We start from the raw sequence: 25,892 nt of genomic DNA on the forward strand, positions 1-25,892 counted from the left end.
GTCAGTGGAAGGCAGAGCCGAGAGAGGAAGAAAAGCCATACCCTAACAATACCTTTAGAGCCCTGAATTTGTGTCTAAAGCCCACATGACCCCTGGATTTTTAGCTACATAATCCAATATATTGCTTCTCTGAAGTCAGTTTGAGTAGGATTTTCTGCCTCACCATTCAGAAAGCTCTTAACCAAAATATCCTATAATAACGGGGAGACCCAGGGTCCCGGCAGCAGGCAGCCGGCTCGCCCAGGATGGGGTTGCATTGCCGCAGGGTGGGAGCCGGCGCCATTGCCAAGGAGAGGCTTGCAGAGGCCAAGTATAAGGAACGAGGAACTGTCTCGGCCGAGGCCCAGCTGGGCCAGATGTCGAAGCAGTTGGGCATGTTCAAGACCAACCTGGAGGAATTTGCCAGCAAGCACAAGCGGGAGATCCGGAAGGATCCTGAGTTCCGGGTGCAGTTCCAGGACACGTGTGCCACCTTGGGGTGGATCGTCTGCCCTCTGGAAAGGATTTTGGTCGGAGACGGTAGGTGTGGGAACTTTCTATTGCGAGCTGGGAATCCGGATGATTGAAGTGTGTGTGGCTCCGAAGCGCAGGAATGGAGGTCCGCTAACTCTGGAGGAACTACGCCACACGCGTTAAAGGGAAGGGGCAGATTCGCCCAGGATGTCGGCCAAGACGACTCGATCAGGGCCATGGAGAAACTAAAGGCGCTTGGCACTGGCTTCGCGTCATCCCCGTGGGGGGTGCCCAGCGCATTCAGCGGGCTCCAGCCGAGCTCAAGGCGGATCCCCCTGTGGTGCGGCAGCTGGCGGGGAAGAACGGCTACGTGACTGTCAGTGATAGCAAAGCCGGTCTTAAATGGGAGGCCAAGCTCTGGAACACCTGCTGAAGGAAGGGCCGGCCCTGCGGGCCCCGCTGACCTCTCCTCCTAGGCGATTACAGCCCAGGAGGCCAGAGAAGCCTTCCTCTGACTCTGGGGGTGCAGCAGGGGGCACAGCAGCAGGCAGGGAGAAGACCGAGGAGATGTTGGTGAATAAAACCTGAACAATAATGAATTTTCATTCAATTGCCTTCTCACACTCTTTCTTGACAGGGAGAGGAAAAAAGTGCAGTTACAGCTATTTCCTGCAGAATAGCATCGCCTACAACAATAGATCCGGCTACTAAAAAACCCCCAAACAATGCCCCTCAAAAAGAAAACAAACAAGAAGCCACTTTACTAGGATTTAGTTGCATGCTCCTTGTCTGAAGAGCTTTATATGGCACCATTCTCCTTCAGGTTGGTGGTAAGAGGGCTCCTCCTCCCACCCCTGGTCAGACTCAATCCCTACCCTGGCCTCTTACACTGTCAGTTGGTACGCCTTCCAGAATTCCCCCCAATAAGGTTTGGTGCTCTAGTTGCCCTTAACACAGCTGACATGCCCTCTAGCTATCTATGTCTACCCCTTCCTCCTTTCTGTCAAATGTCGCTGCACATCTGTTCCAAGAAACACTCACTACAAGTCTTTCCAATCTTAGAATAGAATTTCCAGGTACCAACTATTTGCAAAAAAAATACACCTGTCCAAAAGAGAAGCCTAATTCATGGCTCACTTTTCTGATTGCCAGCCTCACAGAAATGAGAACAAGGGGAAATACTATAGGAATTCTTTTAAGGTCAGAAGAATCTAGTAGACAGAACCATTTAGTTGGCAATAATAGTTTCCGCACAAGACGTTTTTTGATTTTCTTTTTAAAATGCAAAGTGTTTGGTATCTCCCAGGACAAGATGAATTTAGCTGTGCCCTGGTTGGTGACTCTAGAAACCACTTTTTATTTGCCAAAATGATGAATGCCTCAATCTTCAAGGGAGCTAACATTGCCTAATTGTATGTCATGCTGCCAAGAGATGAGAGGAACATAATGAATGGCAATGATTTGGTAAAACTTTTTTGTAATGAGTATTTTTAGGACTTTAAATAACAAACTGTGAGATTGGACTAGGTCTTCTCAAGAGATGAATCTTTTAAAGGGGAATAGGGGCTGAAGAATAGATATAAGCCAACCCCCTTTATATGTGCATAATTCATGTTGCTAATACATAAACCACATATGACCAACGACGTGGAGCCATGTCATTTTCTAAGCTCAACAAAATAAAAGGGAGGATTGCCCATGTTAGTTATTTTTTTCCACAGTGATCCTAGAATATACACGAAAATAGGAATACTGAAAGAATAGAAGTCACTATGGTACATTGCAGAAAATACTCTGGGCTCTGAATTAGGGGAGCTAAACTTTGGCCCTGTGTAGCCCTCAGCAAGTCCGTTGTCTTTAGATCTCCTCATATGTAAAAGGGAGGATTGCATAACTACCAAGAAAGCATCTAGCTGTAAATTTGGATTACTAAAACAGAGCACCTGTTGACTGTAATTCTTCTCAGTTTCAGTTCTGATCTAAATACAAAATGAATGTACATCTTCAAAGAACTTTGAAGATGATCACAGTAGCTAAAATGAATTGAGTTGGAAGAAAAGGAAAGCCTTAAAGTTAATATTCTTCATTCATTCATTCATTCATTCATTCACTCACAAATACTTTTGACCACTTAACAAGCATTGGGCACTATAAGAGGTGCTAAAGGTATAGCAGTGAATAAATCAAAGTCCGAGTCATCATAGAGCTTATTTGCTGGAGGTGAAGATACATCATAATCAAATGAATATATAAAATGTAATAGGTCAGAAGATGATAAGTGCTATGAAGGAAAGTAGAGCAGACAGGGAGTGCTCGAGAGTGCCCTTTTTTACATAAGGTGGCCATTTGAAGAGAGACCTAAAGGAGGTGAGACAGTGAGTTAGGCTATTTCCTACCTAGGAATAGCAAGTGCAAAGGCCCTGAGGTGGGAGTGTTTGGCAGGTTTTAGGAGCAGCAAGGAATCCTGTGTTGCTGGAGTGCAGTGAACAAAGCGAAGAGTGGTAGAAAATGAGATCCAAGGAAAGGAAAAATAACAAAAGAAGCTGACATGTTCTGTTTACTTGAATATGAGTTGCCCCCATCCCCTTAGTTGTGTCTCCTTTGCTAACATTGGGTAGGGGGAAATCCACGGGTTCGGTCTAATCGTAACATCTACTCAGATTTGGGTGGGATCAGACCCCGAGACTCGCCGTCACTACTGGTCAGAGACAGAAGTTGTTCCTTGGAAAGTAGAGCAGTGTTTCTTTCATTTTCAGCAAAGTTTAACTTACTTTATCTCAGGAACTTCTGTCCTTCCTTTGCTCTAGTGGGAAACCCTGTTGTACGCCTGCTAACTGACACAGGTGTGGTGGGTGTTGGGGGCAGGCACTCGGTATCCATTCCAACCTCCTTCACATGTGTCTTCTGATGCCACAGAGAGTGGAAATCTAAGAGCCACCTGTTCCGGACTCCTCTGGAGCTAGAATTTGGGACAGGACATCATCTGCTCCGATGAGATGTACTCACAGCAGTTAGGAAGGTCAAAGTGAGACTTTGGCTTCTTTCCCCGTCTCTGCTATCCAGCGTGCTTTTCTGCAGTACATCCCAGTGTCTGGTCACCAGTGTCACCAGTGTCACCAGTGTCACCAGGGTCCGAAGGCAGTTACAAAGGTGGCTGCAGCAAAGGCTCTCAGAGCTACTACATTAGGACTTCCATTGGCCCTGGACACTCTTGCCTCAATGTGGTCCTTCCTCTCTTAAGAAAATAATAAAAACTATATTGGGATAAATATGAATTCATTTCATTATACATGAAAACATTTAATTCAGACTAAATGTTCTTTTTTCCCCTGGTTTAAAAAGAAATTTAAATGTTTTTATGGGCTCTTGAAAGTCTTGCAGGCCATAGACACTGCCTACTGGACCTAATGGATAAATCCGCCCTGATGGCTTTCGGCCCCCTGGATTGCCGCTGAAGCAGTATGTTCTGAGGCCCCCATTTCTAGAGGCGGCCTCCGAGAGCCCGTCTGCCCAACTGTGGCTCCCTGGAAGGCCTGTTTTCTGTGTTGTTCTAGGAATCACTTCTAGGAAACCTAGCTATTCTTAAGGTTTTGTAAATCACTCAATTTCCTATGTTATATCCAAACTTCATGAAAATAACCAGAATCAGGACACCTGGGTGGCTCAGTCGGTTAAGCATCTGCCTTTGGCTCAGGTCATGATTCCAGGGTGCTGGGATTGAGTCCCATTGGGCTCCTTGCTTAGCGGGGAGTCTGCTTCTCCCTCTGCCTGCAGCTCCCCCTGCTTGTGCTCCTTTTCTCTGACAAATAAATAAAATCGTTAACAACTAAAATAACCAGAATCATTTTTGTTTTCTTCAATTAAACTTAATTGATAGAACCCGGGTTTATGCCATGATTCTCACGAATCCCTCACGTTCCCAGTTTAGTCAGCCCCGTCCCTCTCACCCTCCTGTTCTCCCTCACGCTTGTGCCGTCGTGGCTTTCACTGTAATCGCTGGGATCTGCTCTCCGTGGTGGGGAAAGTCCCTAAGTCTCTGTATTAGTCAGCGAGTCAGCATTCTTCAGAGAAACAGGACCAACAGGATGTGTGTGCATGTGTGTGGAGGTTGAGATTAGATTTACAGACATAGTGTGTATATATAAAGTATCCAGGGAGAGTGAGAGGGGGAGATCGGTGGGTTGATTTAAAGGATTGGCTCACACCGTGGTGGAAGCAGACATGTCCACAACCTGCAGGGTGGCTGGTGGGCCGCAGACCCAGGCGAGAGCTGATGGCGTGGTTCTAGTCTGCTGGCAGAATACCCCTGCTGCGGGGTGGGGCGGGGGGGGGGATGGAGGGGTGGTCTTCTGTCAAGGCCTTCAGCCGACGGGGTGGGGGTCACGCACATCCTGGAGGGTGATCTGCTTCACTGGAAGTTTGCCAACATAAACGTTAATCTCATCTAAGTAATGTTTTCACAGAAACACATAGAATAAGGTTTGACCAAATACCCGGTGCTGTGGCCTAGCCAAGGTGACACGTACAATGAAACATTACAGCCCCCATTTACATAAATCCATTTTTTATCTCTTTTCTCCCTCCCCTGGCCTGAAGCACGCTCTCCTCTGAAATCACTGCTTTCCCAGTTCTTCCAGCACGAAGGCCTTACCTTCTCGAAGGCCTTAAATCAGTGGGTGAGGTGGAGTGCCAGCTTTCTTTCCTCTCTGCAGTGTGATTTCTCACCTTCGCACTCCCCTCCTCTGCTCTCATCTGCTGTTCACATGAAGCCTGCACCCTTCTCAGCACGGGGACTCTCAGGATCCGTTGGAACGCCTGCAGACATGGCTGACTCGTGTCCCTTCACCTCTGCCCTGTTCTGGGCCATCATCTTCAGTGACTGCACTCCGGGCTTGCAGAGGTCTATTTCTGAGATTCTGACCCCATTCACAGGCAGAGCTGTCACCTCCTGCCCCCTACCCTCTAGTAGGTCTGTCTCCAGCTTCCCTGGCATCTATCCTGTTTCACACAATCTATCCTACTTCATCCACTGATTCTATTTGCCTTCATTGCTTCCTGTCTTGCTTGCTAGAGCAATTAACTCCTTGTGTGCCCGCATAACCTAGACTTTCAGAGACCCCATGGAAATAGATGTAAAGTCATGGTACATAGTAGTAGTAACTTGGTAGACGATAATTAATGGGGCTTCTCTTCCTCTTTTTTTTTTTCCCAGAAGATTTTATTTATTTGTTCAACAGAGAAAGAGCGCACAAGCAGGGGGAGCGGCAGGCAGAGGGAGAAGCAGGCTCCCCGCTGAGCAAGGAGCCCGATGCGGGACACGATCCATCATGACCTGAGTGGAAGGCAGATGCTTAACCGACTGAGCCACCCAGGCGTCCTCTCTTTCTCTTCTTGTGGCTCCTAGTCCTAGTCCTCCCTCTCATTCATTTTCTTGTCTTGTGTTTCTGAGTGACGCTGTGTTTTTGGAGGAAAGTAATTCTGAAGATACGGCTCATTTCGTGCCCAGCGCTCTCGAGCGTTAGCTGCACCGTGACTCGTGCCTCTCCTTTAGCACTCGTGGTAACTCCCCAGCACGCCAGCACAGAGAACTGGCCATTCTGGATTATTTCTACCTGCAACAGCCTCCATTTCCTTCCCTTAACACCCAGTAGCCTCACAAAGTTACATGCACAACAATGCCTCCTACTTAGAATGATTTGATTATTTTAGGGTGGGTTCCCCAGAAACAGACCCTGAGATGAGGATGCAGGGCTCCCCGGAGGCACTGGAAGATGAACGCAGGTGTGAAACAGAAACAGGAAGGAAGTCAGTGGAGAGCGTGTTATGGGCACATTATGACTGTGGGCCATTGGGGCTCAGTCTCACTGGATGGGTCTCTGAGACGCAGTGTAAATCATACCTCAGAGCTGGCCCATTGGGGAGGAGAGAGCACTCAGTTATTTATCTACCTCCCAGCTATCATTAGTTGGGGGCCATCCAGGGGGCATTAACCCACAGGCGCTTCCATTCCTTCTGCCCTGGATGTGGGCCAAGGCAAACTCCTATAGCTGGATAAAGGCTGAAAGCAGAGTGCCACGGGCACTTGCAGTAGGCAACAGCCTGTGTGGAATGCTCAGTGGCTAGAGGATAGAGGTGAGGCACTAATACCATCCTATATTTCCTATCCACCTAGTTTTACCATAACACATACCTATCCCTGTTTCTAGTTTTTCCATCATTTCATTCAGTGTACTAGGTACTCACAGAGACATTATTTTGTTTATCCTCTTGACCAGGCAAGTGGTCATTGTCTCAATTTTACATAAGGTGAAACTGAGAAGTTAAGATGAAGTAACTTCAGGGGTGCTTGGCTGACTCAGTTGGTAGAGCATGCAACTCTTGATCTCATGGTCATGAGTTCAAGCCCCACGCTGGGGGTAGAATTTGCTTAGAGAAAAAGAAAGAAAGAAAGAAAGAAAGAAAGAAAGAAAGAAAGAAAGAAAGAAAGAAAGAAAGAAAGAAAGAAAGAAAGAAAGAAAGAAGAAAGAAAGGGAAAGAAAGAAAAGAGAAAAAGAAAGAAAGAAGAAGAAAAAAAAGAAAGAAAGAAAGAGAGAGAAAGAAAAAAGAAAGAGAGGGAGGGAGAGAGAGGGAGGGAGGAATGGAAGAAGGGAGGAAGAAAGAAAGATGGGCAAAAAAATTGAGTAACTTCACAAAATTACCCAGCTAGTAAGTTCCGGAGATGTGATTTAAAGACTAACATTCATGCATTTTCTAGTACTGTAGAACTCCAAGGGCAGAGTCTTGGGAGAATACCCATCATTATAAGCAAGATCCTGGAGTAAGAAGAGATGGGTTCAGAGTAGAAGCAGCATTAGAAGGCTTATTTTGGAGATGGGAGGGGCTCTTTATCTGAGACTGCCTTCCACCGCTGTTCACTACCTCCATTTCTATCCACGCAGCCTTCTAAAGCTTACTATGCCAGAATTTACTGTTTTCATCCAGAGACCCTTACACAATTTCTAAGCACAAAAATCAGATACAAGGCAATTTCCAGAATAAGTAACGCCTGATAAAAATGTAGTAAGTACTCAATTTTATTCAACAATTATATATCAATCACCTAATAGGTGTCATGCACTGGGCTAGATGCTAAGAATACAATGATGGACCACAAATATTCATCAACAGAAGGCCTGAATCAATGAAAGACACGGTCTATTTCTGAATATGAAATATACCACATTCTCAAACTGACTTTAATTATAGAGAAGCATCAGCTAATTAGGGCCATTTAAAGTGTGCCATTAAGATGAATCTAGTACTCAATAATTTCTTTCTTAGTTTGGTTCTGCCTAGACATATTTTCAACATTTAACAATGGTAGATAATGTTGATATGAAAAGGGCATACTCTTCACGGGATTGCCGTGAGGATTAAATGAAATAATAACTGCCAAAACCTACTCATTTTATGTAATTTATCACACTAGCCTGTATTCATAGGCTGTGAGTTCCACAAAAATAGACACTGATTTATTTCATTTTTTAAAATTTTCTTCCAGCTTTATTGAGATATAATCGACATAGAACACTGTATACGTTTAAGGTATACAATACAATGATTTGTTATGTATGGATATTGTAAAATGATTACCACGATAAATGTAGTTAACATCCATTATCATACATTGTTACACACTTTTTTCCTGTGGTGAGACCTCTTAAGATTGACTCTCTTAGCAACTTTCAAATATACAACAGGGCATTGTTCACCGTAGTCACCATGCTGTATGTTATCATATCCCTAGAATGGGGATACTGATTTATTTTCATTTACTCATCTATATTTGGTTTTTCAGATAATGCTTAGCACACAATATGTTGTCAATGAACATTTATGGGCTCAAGGAAGGATATAGGGAAGATATTATTACTCCGATTTTACAGATGAAACAAATACAGAGATTGAATGATTTTCCCAATTTCTCCAAGCTAGTTGGTAGAAGAGTTAGGATAAATGAGGCCTTTCCAAATCCCCTGTACCTAAGGGCCTCTGTAGAGAGGGCAGCACAGTGCCGAGTACCAAGTGGGCCACCATATGTGTTATTCGTTCACCACTGCCTTATTAAGATGTCCTGGCCATTGGCTTGAAGGTACACAGGGTAAGAGCTGCTTCTCCTCCAGAGCCCTGCGTGATCTTCTCGTTCTTCACTAGGTTTCCTCTCTTGACGCCTGCTCTCCTCCCACTCCAGAAACTGTGGATTCCCCCACGGCTCAGGCCTGAGACCTGCTGACCCTCTGGATGTTTGCCTGCATGTCTGCAAATCACTTCAACTCAAACTGTGCTGGCCTGTGACATGACCTTTAGAAGCTGCCAAGTCCTTCTTGCTGAATGGTTTCAGTACAGCCGCGCATGCGCCGTGGGGAAATGGAGACTAACCCGTTGCATACTTCCCTCCCAGAAAGTATAGGAAACACCAATCCAGGGAAGCTGGGTATCAGTGAAAAGTTGGGTCAGTTTTCCAACTCTGCTCTTTCACCTGTGCCCTGCCTTGGTACATTCCAGAGTTCCTAGCCTTGGGCTAGATGACTTGCTGTTCTTGACCTGTAAACTTTGGAGGGGCTTATTTTGACTTTGGTATTCATGACTGTTAGATGTATATGTTGAAGTTGCTTGGGGCCTGAAGCCAGAGGGTTCATGGGAAAGAAGTTTCTGGACCCTTCTCCCCTTGGAAAATAGGCCTCTAAAGGAAAGAGCTTTGCGACTGGTGCCACTCTTGCCTCAAGGCACCACAGTGAGAGAATCAAGCACACAAATTTGGGAGCCATGGATATCTCAGTTTGTATTGTGGCTCCAGAACAATCTAGTTGTGTGATCTAGAGGGGCCCTTAACCTTTCTGAGCCTCAGTCTCCTAACTAGTAAATGGAGGTCACGTTACCTGCCTGATGGAGTTGTTGTGAGGACAAAATGAAATAATATATACACATGGCTCATGGGGAGGGTAAAGAAAGCAGTGTATTACTACTGAGACAGGGGACACTTGACAGGACTGGTGCAATCAACACCTGCTGGATCTTCAGGTCCATTTGTGAGAAGAGAGCTTGAGGTCTTAAAGCCAAAGTTCAGGGGACGCTGAATCCTCCCTCTGTGAGGGAATCAAGAATGTGGTGTCGTTTGTTAAGCTGTGAAAGCCCCCATGGTTCCTGTACAGAATGTGCAGTCCTTTGTTGGTTTCCCCACAATTATTCCAGGAAGGCCTTTGAAACAAAAAAGATCTTGTACTTGTTATGGCAAAAGAGAATGGGAAATTGGGGAAAGGTGTAAATAGCATCCATTCGTTACTGTATTTCCAATGTTGTACTAGGTGCTTTTTGTTGGATAACTTTTGTTACCTCATTTAATTCTTCATATCTTCCAAAACACATCTAATTATTTCCTCCTTGGGCCTTTTTGACACTATCAGATAGATTATTACTCCCATTTTTTTAAAAATTAAGATGTAATAGGACATATAACATTATATTAGTTTCAAGTATACAACATAATGATTGACCCATGTATATGTTGCAAAATGATCACGACCTTATGTCTAGTTAACATCCATCACCACACATAATTACATTTTTTCCTTGTGATGAGAACCTTTAAGATCTACTCTGTTAGTAACCTTCAAATATATAAGACAGTATTGTTCACTATAGTCACTATATTGTACATTACATCATCAGGACTTATTTATCTTATAACTGGAAGTTTGGACACTTTGACCACCCTCTCCCATTTCACCCATCCCCAACCCCCACCTCTGATAAATACTAATCTGTTTGTTCTATCTATGAGTTTGGGGTTTTTTAGATTCCACACGTAAGTGAGATCATACAATATTTGCCTTTCTCTAGCCAACTCACTTCACTACTCCTGTCTCATAAGCAGGAGGAAATAGTGGATCAGTGCAGCTAAGTGACTTACCCAAAGTTACACAGCAAGTAGGTGGTATTTGAACCCAGAGTGTGGCTTCAGAGCTTACTCTTTCCTTTATACCTAGGAAGGGTAAGGTCAGGGAGACTGCCTGTCCTAAAGAAAGAAGACAGAGTCATCACAATGAGGAGATCAAGAGCAGCCCAGGAGAAACAGGACAACTGTGGTGTCCTCAAAGGCAGAACCAGAGAAAGATCTGTGGAGTTTCCCCACAGGGGCTTTCTCTGGGTAGATTATAAATTCTGGGAAACCTTGGACCTCCCAAGAAGTTACCAGCTGCACCTGGCCCAGCCAAACCACATATCCAAAACCCAGAAGAAAGAGTAAGGAGAAAATCAAGAATGGACAGTTGTTGCCTGGTGGCCAGGGATGGTCTCCATATTGAAATGATTAAAAGTAGACTAAACAATGCAAATACTTCTCTTTGTCGTGTCAACATTGCTGAAGTTAGCCAGAAAGTAAAGCAGAGGGTTTAGGGAGAGACATGAGGTAAAGAGAGGAACGAAGCTGCTTTTCTCCCTGTTACCAAGTCTTTTCTTCAGAAACATGTCTGGGTAAATTGGAGACATTTGCCAGTCATTGTTATTGAAAGTAGCCTTCCATGATGGAAGGCGAATGTGTGGACTGGTACACAAGAGAACTGGAATAACTGTTAGAGGCCCTGGGCTGGTTGGCCCGGCCTGCAGCACATTCTGGCACTCCATTAGAGTACTAATGGAGATCTGAGGGGAGGCACAGAAAAACCCAGAAAAGTAAGACATTCCCTGCTGCCCCTTACCACCCACTCCCTATGAAAGGCTCTGCTTTGGGTATATAAGATGGATCTTACACTGGCTCTAATCCATGATAGGGAAGTCTACGCAGTTCTCATATTATCTGTCAGTATCTGGAAAGTACAAAATATAATTAGCATCTACTCTGTGGGGTCCATCACAAAGAAGACTTAACTGTCTGTAGATATCTTCGAAAGACAGGATTCCATGATAATATTTCTCAAATCAGAGAGAGAGAGGTAGGTCAAAGTTTTCACCAGATACCTCAGAAACAGGAAAACAAGTGAGATTTAAGAATGGACCATGGTTACCACACCATAAATACTTGAAGGAATAAAGAACTGTAGGAGTTGGTTTGACAGATAGCCGCCAAAGAAGATATTTTACATGAGGAGACTAGTTAACACCTGTTTAAACAGAATTTGCAGTGCATGTTCTGGGTTTTTCTTTGCAGACTTGGGTCTCTAACATGAAACAAAACGAAAAGTCTACATCTTCCACATTGGAAATCTCCAAGCTCCATGTGAGGAGTGTGGCCAGGAGCACCGACACAGGCCAGCTCTGCTCTAGCTCTGGCAGCTCTCTGAAGGGAGGTGTGAATTTGGCTCCTTCTCACCCACTTCCCACCCAGGACCTTTGTTCTCCCCACCTCCTACCTCATGGTGGCACGTTCGTTTGTGTAGGAGCTGATTTGATCGCAATGTCTTTTTTCAAAGGTCTCTTTTGCCTTGTGGTGGATATTGCATCAGTTGTAACTTCAGGCTGAGCTCAGAGCTCTGCAAGTCACCTTGGGCCATTATTCATCGCCACATCCAGTTCCACAGAGCCTGCGCCAAAAGAGGGCTTATGTAGGCTCTGATGGCCCATTTTCCCTAACACATGGTTGTGTTTTAGAAGGCATACAGCTGAATGCGCTGTTTTGGAGTCTTGGTTTCAGGGTTTGGGATTTCTTTTTCCAGTTTACTGTGAGAGCCTTCAATGTTACTCCTCACTTGTAACCCTCCTCCTCGCTGGCAATTCTCCTCTCTCGCACTTCCGACTTTGTGAAATCCACAGCAACACGCAAACCCTGGTCTCAGAGCAGGGCGGACCTTCTGGTAGATAAAACTGGCATAAAGCTGAGTTCGTTGAAACTGGAAGAAATATAGTACTAGTAAAAGGGTTTATATGCAAAGCAACTAATACTTGCTTTGCTGTAATAGTCCCACGAGAGACATACAGAGAGTGGGTGGGAAATAGATATCTAAGTTTGTCAGTTTGCCAGGGTAGAGTCGAAAAGAAATCTGCGGTACTTTCCGTGGTTCATAAAACACAAGGTTACAGGGGCAGGAAATTGCCAAGAGGTCTGCTTTATCTTCTTTTCTAATTACAAACTAGAAGGGTTAGCTTTACGACATCCCCAAATCCCCCCAGCAGATCAACTATAAGCAACTGCAGGTCTTCCAAACTGAGCCCGAGAATAACAGCTCGCATTTCTTGAGCACGTAAGAGACAGCAGACCCTGTGCTGAGTGCTTTACCTAAACTGACTTACTGAAACCTCACACCGAGCTGAATCTGAATGATAAGAGCTATTGCCATCCTGGCTCTACAGTAAGGAATCTAAGGCACAGAAATGCTCAGTAAATGGCCCACTCACAGGTCACACAATTATCCGTTGGGGGGAGGGGGCAGGAAGGAAGCCTCGGGAAGCTGTCTTCAGATCCTGCGCGGCTAAGCACTGAAGTGCTCGCGTTTGACAAGACAACACTGATTTCGGTGAGCCTTTCCCTTGAAAACATCCAAGGCCAGTCTTAGAGTTACTGTCACAGGGCAGGACTGAAAGACGCCTCCTCTCTTTATCCTGCAAGTGCTTCTTGAGCACGACTTCTCTGCCGTTTGCTGGGCAAGGCCAGATCCATGCGCTTACTCTACCGACTTTGAGTTAAATTCGGTATATGCCCTGCTTCACTCCACCCTCACAACCACCCGGTAAGGTAGATGCTGTCATTACCAAGCACAGAACTGAGCTGTCAAGGGTTTAAGCATTTGTCAAACACCGCTGCAAACACTGCTTTCACAGAGAGGGGAGCCAGCGCTTGGACCTCATTGGATCTGACTCCAAAACACTGCTTCAAAGACAAATTGTGGACATTTGGGGTTGGCAGTGTGGCATGAAACCAGGGAAATGGACAAAGGAGAAGATACATACAAGGAAAGTCTGAATTACACTATTTTAACACTTCCTTCAATACGCCCTTATCAATAGGCTGGAGAGCCTCCTATGCGCTATGTTCAGTTGTTGTTTGCAGCTCCTCAGCAGAGACCAAACACCCCATCGGTATCCAACGACGTGTACCGGTCTCCTGCCTTCTGCCCATCACCACTCACAGCGCCCAGGACTCCTTCCAGTTTGCTAATCTTCTCCTCTGCACAATCCTCAGGGACTAAACTTAGCGTGCACTGAGATGACTTGAATGTACTCGCTTAGGCGGGCGATCCGTGGAAGAGTTAATCTACATTTCATGTCAATGCAGATGGTCTTGGGAATCGTGAGAAACAAGAGGATTAAATTAAATGATCCATATGTTCCATTAAGAAGAATTTTATAGCAACAATAAGAAGCCCAGACCATACCAGATATTCTATAGACAATATAATGACAACGTTTCCAAACAGTTCAGATTTGGCCCAGTTATTCTGAAGCAATTAAAGCAGGTTTTGCCTTGGGACACGGAGCCGCGGGGTCCACTTTGAACTCGACCTGCCACCTTGTGGAAATTGAAGGCAATAAAAAACATGGCCTTTGAATAATCCACTGTAATAATAATGTGATCTAGGCTAACACTTACTGAGGGCTTAGCACGAGCTATGCACTATGCTGAAGGTCTTTTAAATGCTTTCTCACTTACGTATCAAAATCACTTTACAGGGTAGGAACTATTACCATGCCCAGTTTAAAGGTGAAGTTACATTTTAAATGTGACTTAGTGAGGTAAAATAACTTCCCTAAGGTCACAGATCTGGGCAGCATGACCCCAGGGCCCATGCACTTAACCATGGCACTGGCCTGGGCCTTAACCTCCCCTTCTCATTCTCGTATAGTGTTAAAATATTTAAATAAGCATTGTAGTTCTGTGGCAGGATCACTAACAACAACCCTCCAACTTGCGAGGGCTACGTTCCATCAGAATCGTCAGAAATATGCAGTTAGCAGCTACCAGCTGCTAGAGGGTTGGGAGGCGAGAAGGATGGGAGGAGAGGGTTGGAGGAGGAGAATTTTCCTTGGAGTGTCTCATTATCTGTGCTCCTTTCTCTTTGCAGCGTTCTGCCAAGGGATCGTCATCCCTTCAGGTTCTCACCTTCCTCCTACTCACACACACACCATCGGGCCTGGATCCTAAACCTTGGCTTCCCTGCTGTGTAGCCTTGGGCTAGCAACCTAACCTTTCTGGGCCTCGTCTTCCCCATCTGTAAAATGGGGTAATACTGATACATATAACCAAGCTTTGTGGCACAAAGTACTTAAGACAGATAAATAAGAAAACAACTCTGAGAAAAAATGAGATCTAACATATCTAGCATAGTACTTGGCACATTGTCAGTCCTTGATTCATATATACAACAAAAATTGGTTATTCTAATAGCAATTCTACAATTCTTTGTCACATTTGAATAGTATCCAATACTTTATCAGATAACCGTAATCACTATTTCCTGTGCTCCTTACAACAACCTGGTGCAACTGGCAGGAAAGGTCTACTCTCCCACTTTACACATCATTGTCATGAAAATGTATCGTGTACCCACTATGAATAGGGAGCTGAGCTAGGAATTTAGGGACATATATCACACACTGGCATCCACAATGGTTCAGTGGGTGTCCTTTTCTATGACAGAGTACACAGTCAATCCCTGGGAAAGGAAAAGTATGAGAGAATAGAAAATATGTATATTGGTCTCCACTCTGGTCCCTGGCACAGAGCTCTTAAAACTCTCGTCATTTCCTAAGTTATCAGAGCCCTAGGAGCATCTTACAATATTTGATCTTTGCTAATGAGGAGGAGACTCTGGGTGGGTTCCGGCTGGCTCCTGGGTGAGGGCTGGTCACCGGAGAGACCAAACCATGATTAGAAGCTTAAAATGGTCATCCCTGCCTTCCATTCTCTTGAGAAGGGAGAAAAGCTAAAAACGGAATTAATGATGATGATGGCGACATGACGAAGCCTCCATAAGTATCCCAACAGTACGGCATTCGGAGAGCTTCTAGGCTGGTAAACACGCGAGGTGCTGGGAGACAGGCTCACCAGGAGAGGACAGGAATTCCCACGTCCCTTCCCACGTGTCTCGTCCGACACATTTCTTCCGTCTCGGTGTTCATCTACATCCTTCGTTATATGCTTTTATAATGAACTGGTAAATGTAAATAAGTGCCTCCCTGGGTTCTGGGAGCCAGTCTAGCAAACTATCAAACCCAAGGAAGCTCTGATCTCTAGGCAGTCGATCAGAAGCACAGGTGATCACCTGCACTTGTGATTGGCATCTGAAGTTGGAGGGGTGCACCGTGTAGGACTGAGCCCTTCGCTGGGGAACCGAACGCTAAACCCAGATAGAGAGCGTCAGAATGAGCTGAAACGTAGGCCATCCAGCTGGTGTTGGAGCACTGCTTGTTGGAACCTACCTGCTCCCCCGACATTGGAAATTGGGGATCGGTACCCATTAAAGAGAAAAATCCAGGTTCTTCCTAGTTTTGTGTTTTTCCTGTTACACTCTGCCCTTTACTGACTGGAGATGAAGGTCTTCTGTGGCCCTAGTGAGGCACCATAGCTTCAAAGAAGCGCAAGGAATAGGGAGCCAGATACAACTATGCTTTCCCTACTTCCTTGAGGGCAACTTTATGGCCTCCTAGAAATTTATGACTTGCACAATGGAATGATACACAGCAGGCAAAATAAATAAAATACATGACATGAAATGATACGGATATCACTTAGCAAAATAATATTAAATGAAAAAAGTAAGTCTCAGAGATTACATAAGCATAAGACTTAACTTAGTAAAGAAAAAAATTAAATTAAAAATTATATCAAAAGAAAGCAAGGGGACAATCCACATGGAATTTGGAATGGTAGTTAGGTCAGGTAGGGAGATGCAGGGAGAATGAGAGGGAAAGGTCATGTAGTTGGTAGTAGGTTACTGTAAAAGTCTTAGTGTTCATGTTGGAGAGTGGTTTCCAAAGTGCTTGTTATATTATGGAAATCAATAAAGAGAGAGAAGAATGAATGGGGGGAAAGACAAAGGAAACAGAGAGAGAGGGAAGGAAGGAAAGGAAGAAAAGAAAGCAAAGGAAGGAAGGAAGGAAAAATGTATGTGGAGAGCTCTAGTGAAGCAAACAATTTTTCCAGAGGAAAAGAATAGTTAATATCAAAATCCTTACTTCTCCATCACTTTGGAGAAGTGAAAAAGATTAAAATCTGGTAATGCCATTTCAGGAGTTTAGCTTGATGTTAAGTAAAGGAGAGCCTACAGGCATTTGAGCTCATTGCTTCCCCAGAAGTCCCAGTACCCTGGCCAGCTTCACAAAATATTTCTCCTGACAGTGATGAGCAGTTTGGGAAAAGTACTGTGTATATGAGTAAAATTTCTGAACTTTTCTCCAAGGGTGCCTATAGTGTAATGATATTAGTGTCCTTTCCCCAAGCCTGGGAAGTGGAGACTCAGGTATACCTACAAATGTTTACCCCAAATTCACTTATAGAGCTCAAATGCATAGAGGAAAAAGAACTTCATTCACCCAATAAAGATTTATTACGTGCATTTTATGTCCCAAGCACGTTCTAAGAATTAAGAATACTGCAGTGAATGCAACGGACAAAATCCCTACATTCAAATAGCTGACATTGCAGGGTTGAAAAGAACAGTGACCCTGGGACAGGATAAACTCTACAGCAAATAGTGGAGTTGGCTGCTTGGGTTTAAATCCTGGCTCTTCCAATGGGCAAGTTACTTAATTTCTCTCAGGTTCCATTCCTGTATCTGTGAGTCAGTGCCTGCATTGTAAAGTTCCTTCTGGATTAATGATTTAATACACTACACTGTTTCACATGGTGCCTGATACATAGTAATTACTCAATGAGTATTAGCAATGATGTATTGCTTGGTGAGACAATCATTCACTGAATCACTTAAGCCAAAACCATGGGGCAAACTTGACACCTGACTACCTTGATTACGATATCCTCTCAGTTTTATTTCCTTAAGTATGTGCATGGATTTTTGTTCTCCCTTGCCAGTATCTTAACTTAGGCTGACCCTTCTTGACCTGATTTTAGAATTAACTTGTGCCAAGGGGGCTCCTGCCTCTCGCTTTCTTCTCCCAGACGTTCTTCCCCTTTGGGCAAACATTTGACATCATTTCCCTGATTGAAATCCTTCTGGAATGCTCCTTCCATCCATGACTCTCCCTTGCTTATAAACTCTTTAGCATGAGACCTTTGTAATCTGGCCCCTACCTATCACCGGTCACCACACCCCCGCCTTGTCCTCTGAGCCTCCACCACACTCACCTTTGGGTACAGCCATGCACACACTGTGCTGGTTCATAACTCTGACTTTGCAAGTGCTCTTAGCTATCCGGAGAGCCTCTTTTCCTCTTCTTTACTGGTGGAGTTTGTGACCTCTAATAGGCTGACTTACTGAGCCAGCCTCCATGCCGCTTCTCTCTTACACAATGCTGTTGCCCTGAACGCACGAGGTACGTACTACTGTGTTGTGATTATACGCACGTGTCTCTCTCCCTAAACAGATTTTAAGGTCTTTGGCAAAAGCAAATGAGTCTCAGTCCCCTTGGTGTATCCAATACGTCCTTAACACAGAGCTTGCCATGTGGTAGGTGAACTGAAGCCTGACGAGGAGTGGTTGCAACGCTGTCGTGACCATTTTGATGTTGCCTGGCGGTAAACAATAACGTGGTAATTGAACACTTACCCTGTCCAGGCACAGGGCTAAGTGCTTTGAAAGCTTTGTCTTCCTTAATCTTTAGAAAACCCTGGGAGAAAGGTAGGTGCTCTAATTATCACCATGTCACAGATGAAAAAGCTTCAGCTGAGCAGGCTTTGGCAGTTCCCAGGGTCACAGAACCAGGAAATGGTGGGGCAGGAAGTCAAAACCAGCTGTGCCGGACTCTAAATCCTGGCGCTTTTCTTCCTGTATGCATTTTGGAAACACCAGAACAAGAAATAATTTGTCCTTCTGAAAAGTCTCAGGATGTTTGCCAGTGGAATGCATTGAAAAAAAGCTCTGGACTCCTACATCCCTGTTTCTATGGCTCACCCGTTTATCATTTCTATTCAAGTCCCAACTAAGAACTCCAACTGGACGTGCTACCTTATATATTTCGTATTAGTCAAGATATTTCATTTTAGGTCGCTGGCAAAGATAACATGAGGAATTTTTTTAAATGCATAGTTTCGCAAACTTATTTTTAGAGGAAAAGCAACCTTAGAGAATTGATTCTACATACCCATTCTGGGAAAGTAGAATTTAGCATGAAACGACCACAATTCATGCTTGCCGTTCGACAGGAAGTGGTTAGATTCGTAGTTCAGCAGATGGCTTCGGAGGCCTGAATAACTTCTCCCGCACTGCCAGTCCTGCAGCGTGATTGCAACTGGAAAGACCAGGCCGGGATTACACACGGCTTCGTTCTATTCTTTTCTTAAAGATAAATGCGATTAATAAGGTAATAGAGAAATTAAAGCAGGAAGAGCTTTTATAACAAAAATGAGCTTTAAAATCCCACTGATTGTTGGCGACCAGGTACAAAGCAATGTCGGCATACGCTAAAACAACCAGACAAACTGCCTTTCACCAACGCAACAACTTTTATTGATGCTGATTACACATTTAAGGTGTTAGAATTCTACGAAGATTCTTGCTTCCTAAGCAGAAAAATAATTGGCATTGTATTAGCAGATCCTTCATACCATTTAAAAATGTCATTTGCGAATTAGTACAGGAAGCTGCAATCACTTTTGGTTGTTATTATTACGGAATGATGAAAACGTCTGTTAGGAAAACAGCTTGCTGTTTACACTTGCTTGTGCTTTTAAATACTCTGAGAAAGGAGTAAGCAGGGCTGTTGGAAAGGCCCATCATGGGCACGGCGACCTTCGGAGATTATGCTCTTGACTCAGTCATCTCCCCCACAGATCTTTAAGAGTGTGATTTCATAGTCTCCAGAAGTATCCGACTGTAAGGAATAGGAGAGAAGGACAGATGTAGCACAAATAATGAGGGGACCAAAACTGAATCAAATCCCACAGCTCTAGGGGATTCACTGGGGTGGGACTCATGACATGAATCATTTAGGAAAATGCACCTGTAAGTCCATTATTCTTTCACACCTGAGTGTAATTATGTTCCAGCCTCGCATTTTCTTTACAATACACAATGTTTAAATTCTTCCTGAATCATCTCAATTAAATTTCAATTTGGGTTTAAAAAAAATAAGATTGTATCGATTATATAACATTATATAATACTACTTTCCTAACGAAACTTTAAAAATGATCATTTTAATAATATTACATTAATATTCATCAACCGCTTGCTCTTCTAAAGTTTAATTACTTTAATCTTATAACCCTTATGACTCTACATAGTAGGTACCCTACGTATGTCCATTTAATAAGCAATGAGAAGAAGTTCGGAAACTTGCTCCAAATCCCACAGAGAAGAAGCAACAGAGGTAGATCCAAACCCAGACGGTCTGGTGCCTTAACCACACTCTGCTGCCCGCCTTACAAACTGAAACAAACTACATTCCCGAAGAGCGTACTTCTTGGTTCCTTTCCTCTAAGCTCGCAAAAACCAGCCTGGTTCAGAACAGACACCATGGGAGAGTGAGGCTTAAGGTCCAAAGATGCGTGTGTGCTATGCAAAACAGGTAAAATTGTTGCATAGCATCGGAGGGAAAACTTGGCTTTTAGTCTAGACTGCCTGAAATCCTCCCATTATTCTTATTTTATTCAAGGCAAGTCAAATAGTGAGCACTTCTTATCACTGAAGTTTCACATTAGGATCGATATGAGAGTTAGCAGGAATGCAAAGGACGCAATGAAGAAGGGTCATAGAGAAGAGGTTATGTATTGCTTTCATAAGGAGACACAACAGGCATTAATATACATTCTCCTGTTTTATACAGATTCTAGTTCTTCCTCTATTGGCTTTTCTAAGTCTTGCTCTGCCATACGTAATAATCTCTGGAATTGCTAAGCCAATGATCTCTAGCTGTGTATTAGAACATTAGCCATCTCCGAGCAAGTTGTAAACAATTTTTAGTGGTTCTATCAGTTAGGCAAGAAAATACATCCAAGTAGCTTAACAGAGCTATATATAAATTCTGATCCACTGTCGACGCTAAACAAATGTCCATCCTTTCTCCTACCTCTATACCTTTATGCCTTCTAGTAAAATGGCTATTCTATTTATATAGCATTTTAGAAATTTTATTATCACAAAAAATGTTAATGTATTTGCAAAACCTTTGAACATAAGTTACGGCTTCCTAATCAGGCCATATTAGTTGTTCTCAAGAAACTAATCGTCTCTGTTGGTGTAGTTCTAACAGTGCTATCAGCGACTCTCTCTTCTCCCAACGCTGGTCCCATCTTCTATCCTCTACATTTAATCCCTCCTGCCAATTATTTCTTTGCAGTGTTTTTTGAGTTATTCCTTTTTCCATTCCGATCATGACAATCTACTCTAGGCTCATATCTCTTGTCACTAGTTTCCTTGGTTCTAGATTCATCAACTTGGTTCTGGATTCATCAGTTCTCCACGGTATTCATTCTTATTGCTTGTAAATCAAGTCCAAGGCCCACCATGTTCATCAAGCCCTTACTTTTCCTGCAAGTAGTCCTGGCTTTTTCTTCCTGCTCTCTGGCATCCTTACCTTTGTCTTTTTTGCAGGCTCACCCTCAGCTATCCAGCCATTAATTGTGAGTACTGCTTAAATCTCAATTCTAAGCTTGCTTCCCTTCTCAATCTATATTTTCTCCTGAGAGGATTTTCGCTCATGTCCAACTATTCACTAACATAACTGACTCTGAAAATATATCTCATACCACTAGCTACTGACCTGACAATTCTACTTACATGTTTCAAAGACATCTCTAACTCAACGAGCGAGAAACCAAACTCATGAACTTTCTCTCCCACTCCCAAAAAAGAAAAGAAAACAAAAACAAAAACCTAAAGCCTGACCTTCTTGCAAGGAATGCGTCACTATCCGATCCCAAGTTAGAAACCTGGGAGTCATCCTTGATACCTTTTCTTTCTTGTTCTTTATAGCAGGATACCACATCAAGTCCCCTAAGTTTTAATTCCGAAATATCTTTTGAGTCTTTGTTTTTTGCTCTCTTTGCAATAGTACTTTGCATTATTCAGTCATAGCTGCTCCAGTGTGATTGATAAAATAACTCCGCACCCCCAAATATCTCCTTTCTTATGTCCAATTCATTCCCTGCGGTCACAGGGATCTTCTTAAAATGTACTTCTGGTCATGACACTATGCACTTAAAATGAAAACTCTCCAATGTTTTTGGGCTAAAGACAAACTCCTTAAATATTGCCAAAATGGTCCTGGGTGATCTGGTCCCTCCGGCCTTATTTTTCATCATGTTTCCTTACCATGAGGTCTTTCCACTTGTAATTCCTTTTCTTTTTGTGAGAAGGCTCTACTGACTCTCCGACGCCACAATCCTTGTCTATTCTTTTTCAGATCTGAATCATAACTTCCTCATAGAAGCTTTTCCTATAGGTCGAAACCTCCTATCATATGGCCTTACAGCACAATATCTCTTTCCTTTACATTTAACATAGTTGTGATTTTCATTTGTTTGTGATTCCCTAAGGGCAGGATCTGGCAACATTTTTTCCTTTGTTTGTAATTGTAACTCTGAGCCAGGCACATAATATGCCTTCAGTACATATTTTTAATTGAATGAATGAAATACAAATTCTGTGATCTCAAAACTCTCTTTCAACTAAATTCATCTCGCCACTTGGATTTTGTTTTTCAAAATTCCCCAAGGCAGATCCCTTAATCGATCAAGTGCCTTATTATTTCTTTTCCTCCTTTCCTTACCATACACGCATTCCTGAAGCATTCACCTGAATCCCTGTTGGGCAACATAGCACCTGCCCACAGGAGGCACTCAACACAAGCTTATTAAACTTGAAAGTCAGGATCAAGACCCATTTCCCCAAGAAACATTCCCTATCTAATCCCAAACTGCTTTACTTTCAATTCCTAGGTTAGTATCCTCTGTACTGCACAATCTAATATTTATTGTATGCTGTTTCATATTATCTTCTTCTAAATGTTTTATTTATGCTCACCTCAAATCTCCACATAAGATTATGAATTGAGAATGGCTACTACATTTTCCATTAAAGACCCTGGAATTGCACTATTTATTAAATAGCTACTTAATTTGTTTGTTCAATGAAAACTACCAAGAAAATGTAATTTCATCCAAATTTTGTATTAATATCTTATTAAGTAATAAGAGAGACACATTTGTTTTCCACCTACCTTCTCTCTCTCCTCTTCCTCCCCCCAATCACCTAAGAAAGATGTTAATGAACAGAGAAACATCTAAACTATAGGCAGAAGGAAGAGGAAGACAGAACCAAAGGTCAGGTGATATACAAAATGGTACTCTAGCTCCTGAATTATGGAAATATAAGCATCAAAAAGATCCTAGTCATCAGTATTGAAAATGTAATGAGATTATTTAATATATGTTGTACTTAATAATGTACATTTGTTTGTTTACTTGTTGTTTTTTGCAATGTGACTTGTGCTTTTGTTGTTCAACAATTTTTTCCCTACTTCTGGGTCACAAAGGTAATTCTTGTATTTTCTTGGATTAACTTTGTCTTGGATTTTGATGTGTTATTTTTTAATAAACTGATATATTCAGAGTCAATATTTTACTTTCTGCTATCTATGTTCATAAGTGAAATGATTTTGTAATTTTCTTTATCCTCTGTCTTTAGAATCAAGATTATACTAAATTCATAAAATTAACTAGGCAGCTTTCGCTTTTCCTATTTTCTGGTCCAACTTGTATAAGACAGGAATATCTGTTCCTTGAAAGTTTGCTGAAGTTCACCTATGAGTCTATCCAAGCCTGGGATTTGGGGGGAGGTAGGTCTTTGACCTCCTTTTTAATTCGTTTCATGCTTATTGATCTAGTTCAAGCTCCCTATTTTTTTCCCTGATCCAACCTTAACATTTCATTTTTAAAACATGCACGTTAGGTGATAGAAATGAAGAAACCTCGTGTAATTTTAAATTACAAACTGAATTCTTTAGCAACGGATTTTTCTTTTCTATCAAGTTATGTGTAGCTTAGATGTGTCCTAATATAATAAGCCTCAATTAGCCAGCCATTGGGGGAGGGAGAGCTAATGGTTAATTTAATTTTCTAGTTTGCTGAGGTTGAACTGAAGGCCTTGTGTTTCAACCTTGTTACTGGCAATCTTTATAAAATGTATGAGTCTACTTTTCTGCCTTAGTAAGTACAATATGGTTAATGTTATTAAATCTTCCTGTGTTGATTGAAACTATTGTAATGTGTCAGAATCGATTCAAACTGCATTGAGTCTGAGCTGATGAAATCCACGCTAAGCCCCAGGCACAGTGTTGAGAGCTGCCTTTTTGATAAGTTCCCACTTTCAACCTAAGCATGTATCACCTCCTGTAAAGGTTTGGTGTAAAAACCAAAGCTCTGGTTGAAAGAAGAAAAGGATTTGTTTTGGTGAATGAACCTAGTTGATTAATTGACTTGCAAATGGAGTCCATTGGTAATATTTACCAAGATGACAAATGTATTTACATCTGCCTCAGCAATCCTACCGACTTAAGAGAATTTATCCCTTAGATACACTTGTACCTTGTGGAATGAAATTATGTATGCATATCACAACACTGTTTATAATAGCAAGAAGCTGGAAACATCTATTGATATGGTGGGTACAAACATATAAATAATGGAATGATACGCCGCTGTTAAAAGAATGAGAAGGTTCCTATAAACTGAAAGGAGAAGAGCTCCAAAGTACAGAACCATGCTATCTCTATTTTGAGTAAAACAAGAGGAAGATTAGCTATGCCTGAAACTAATGTGACATTGTATGTCAACTGGACTTCAGGTAAAAATGGGAAATTTAAAACATATATTTTTCTTGCCTTCTATTGTCATAAACAAAAGCTGAAATAAATAAAAATATTGTAATATCAAAAACAGGCAAATGACTTGCATGTACAATTCACAAAAGAAGGACAATGAATGGCTACTAAACCTAAAAAAAGAATGTTGAGTGTCTATTATGTGCCTGGGATTTTAGAGCTAAAAATAATCACTGTATTTAGGAGACATGTTGTTATCACTATTTTAAACTCAGAAAACACATTTATGCATTGACAGGGAGAGAGAAAACTCAGTCACATCGCTCTATGTTTTAAGGATTATACAGGAAAGAGGATGAGTAGAGAAAGACAAAATGTGTTTTGCTATTTTTAAGAAGAGACTTACTTTAATTGCTGAATATAGGGAATAGCCATAATGCTTCTTAAACTCTGCTCGAATGTCCAAAAGGTCCATTTCTGACCTGGACACCATTATTCGGTTCAGAGTAAACTCATCGGTTCCAGCACCCTGTGAAGAAACACAGGTGTCCACAATACAAATCTCACTGGTCACAAGACAACATATAGATCTGTATGTACAGGAAACAGATAACAGTGCACAAGATATTCAACCACAGTGATGACTCTTCTCTCGTTTGTCATCAAACTTCATCATTCATACAGTGAAGAAATATTTATTGAGCACTTACTCCGTGCCATCGCCATGCCAAATGCTGAAAACAGATGAGGTAGCCCTGTTGAGCTTTCAATTTTGTAAAGGATATACTATATAATCCAACATATGGGGAATAGTGGGTACTATTGGAGCATATGTCAGGAGGGCCTAAAATAGATCAAGGATTAGGAAGGGTCTGCCTGAGAAAGTGGTATTTGACCTGGGGCTGAAGTCATCAGAGGAAGGAATCTCCTCCATGCCAGATATGGTCCCACGCACTATGCACATGGTAGCAAACAGCACCAATCACATCTCTATTTGCACGGAGTTTACGTTTTAATGGATGGAGATGGACAGGAAAGAAAATTAACACACTGCTTATGTAAACAGTAATAAGAATTATGGAATGGAGTGTGACTGAAAGGAAGCCAATCGACCCGTTTAGTCAGGAAAGACCTCTCTCAGGAGGTGACCTGAGAGGCGAGAAGGAGCCAGCCATAGGTTGATCTGGAGGAGGTCCGTTCCAGGCAGAGAGGGCGACAAACGCGAAGACCCTGATGTGGGAAGACACTTGGCATAGTCAGGGGCAGAAAGAAGGTCAAGGTGGCTGAGGCACAGACGGCAAGCCTGGGGGTGGCGGGGCGGGGAACTTCAGAGCGTCAGTCACTTCAGAGAGTCAGGCAGGGCTAGTTCCTGCTGGGCTACGCACTGAGGTGACCGACCAAGGGACAGGGAGGGGCCTTGGGTGGGGGGTGAGGTGAGGGACAGGATGTGCTCACTTTGGACAGAACTTTGAAGGCACATGGGGACCTCCAGAGGAAATGTTCAGTATGGAGTGCCAGGCTCAGGCAAG

General features: G+C 42.9%; 1 protein-coding gene, 1 long non-coding RNA gene and 1 pseudogene across 5 annotated transcripts in view; 1 reads left to right on the forward strand and 2 right to left on the reverse strand.

Moving 5' to 3' along the window:
• The first annotated feature begins 245 nt into the window (after positions 1–245).
• LOC103665408 lies at positions 246–1,041 on the forward strand (annotated as a pseudogene).
• A 6,312-nt stretch (positions 1,042–7,353) lies between these two features.
• LOC103665342 lies at positions 7,354–18,856 on the reverse strand. Its single transcript, XR_569271.2, has 5 exons — positions 18,685–18,856; positions 17,729–18,368; positions 11,841–12,011; positions 10,403–10,507; positions 7,354–9,690 (listed from the first exon to the last, which is right to left on the reverse strand). It is a non-coding gene; the product is annotated as an uncharacterized LOC103665342 (long non-coding RNA).
• Positions 18,857–19,022: 166 nt separating this feature from the next.
• The window catches only part of ANXA3 (annexin A3), a 59,320-nt gene continuing 52,450 nt past the window's right edge, over positions 19,023–25,892 (reverse strand). For all 4 annotated transcript variants that reach the window (XM_008693267.2, XM_008693266.2, XM_040625253.1 and 1 more), the window contains exons 12-13: positions 24,770–24,892; positions 19,023–19,413 (exon numbers count right to left, since the gene is read on the reverse strand). In XM_008693267.2, the coding sequence (XP_008691489.1) occupies positions 19,354–19,413; positions 24,770–24,892 (183 nt within the window). In that variant the 3' untranslated portion in view covers positions 19,023–19,353. The remainder of the gene's footprint in view (positions 19,414–24,769; positions 24,893–25,892) is intronic.

The sequence above is a fragment of the Ursus maritimus genome, unplaced genomic scaffold (assembly GCF_017311325.1).
Source record: "Ursus maritimus isolate PB19 unplaced genomic scaffold, ASM1731132v1 scaffold_8, whole genome shotgun sequence".
In the NCBI taxonomy this organism is placed as follows: Eukaryota; Metazoa; Chordata; class Mammalia; order Carnivora; family Ursidae; genus Ursus; species Ursus maritimus.